Source organism: Nanorana parkeri, unplaced genomic scaffold (genome assembly GCF_000935625.1).
Source record: "Nanorana parkeri isolate BGI_ZX_2015 unplaced genomic scaffold, ASM93562v1 scaffold5897, whole genome shotgun sequence".
In the NCBI taxonomy this organism is placed as follows: Eukaryota; Metazoa; Chordata; class Amphibia; order Anura; family Dicroglossidae; genus Nanorana; species Nanorana parkeri.
Window position 1 is genome coordinate 2,238 of NW_017312142.1, and position 941 is coordinate 3,178.

The 941-nt window shown below is 54.7% G+C and overlaps 1 protein-coding gene across 1 annotated transcript in view; it reads left to right on the forward strand.

Annotated features, from left to right (window-relative positions):
• The window catches only part of SLC16A6 (solute carrier family 16 member 6), a 2,572-nt gene extending 1,888 nt beyond the window's left edge, over positions 1-684 (forward strand). The window contains exon 2 of the mRNA XM_018575935.1: positions 446-684. Coding sequence (XP_018431437.1) covers positions 446-684 — 239 coding nt within the window. The remainder of the gene's footprint in view (positions 1-445) is intronic.
• The last annotated feature ends 257 nt before the right edge of the window (positions 685-941 follow it).

Sequence of the window (941 nt, forward strand, 5' to 3'; positions counted from 1 at the left end):
GCACCGTGCTAGGGGGGGGGGCTCTGGTGGGGAGAAGTGATGTAAGGGGGGATCTCTGATGGGGAGAACTCATGTAAGGGGGGATCTCTGCATGTCAATTTCCATACACCCCCCTAATTACTGAATGGTATGTTCCCACCATGCATACAAGTGTCCCCATAGGTTCTTGGACATGACGAGGGCGGTGCGGGGGTGGGACTAGTCAGATGCCCCCAATCCAGCTTTCTTCATGGAGGCACCAGGCAGGTTGTGACGGTTTCTATCTGCTGGATATTTGGGGCCGGGGGTTCCTGCAGCGTGACCCTCAGTCCTTGTGCCGTAGTCCTCAGTCCTTGTGCCTCAGTCCTCAGTCCTTGTGCCGTAGTCCTCAGTCCTTGTGCCTCAGTCCTCAGTCCTTGTGCCTCAGTCCTTGTGCCGAGTGTGACTTGTGTGTCTTCCCTTGTAGGAGTGCTGGTGGACTGGAGCCAGAATTACGGCTCGGCGTTCTACTCTTGTGCTGCTGGAATGGCTATGGGGGCCTTGTTCCTGGCACTGGTGAGACCTTCCAGGATGGGACTATGCCGGAAGAAGGAACCCCGTATGTGCCGAGACACTCAGGACATGCCGCTGGATTATCTGGAAATGGACATGGCAAAGGGAGAGGGACTTGGGAAAAGCTGCCAAAGTCTCAGTGCTACACCATAAATGACCCGGAACAAACCACTCGCACTACAAGGGAAGTCCTGCAATGTGAATTGGGACTGTGTGTGTGTGTGGTGGGGGGGGGTGGGGGCAATGGGGCGTTCCATATCAGACTGCATGCACGGATAACACTTGATCTCTCGCCTCCGGGCTTTGCTGCTTCCTTACAATTGCTGCAAATGGTCTTCAATCACTGAGCTCATGGAAACCAAATATTTCTGATTGTAGTCAAAGCTGCTGGCTGTCAGGCACTCAGGGGG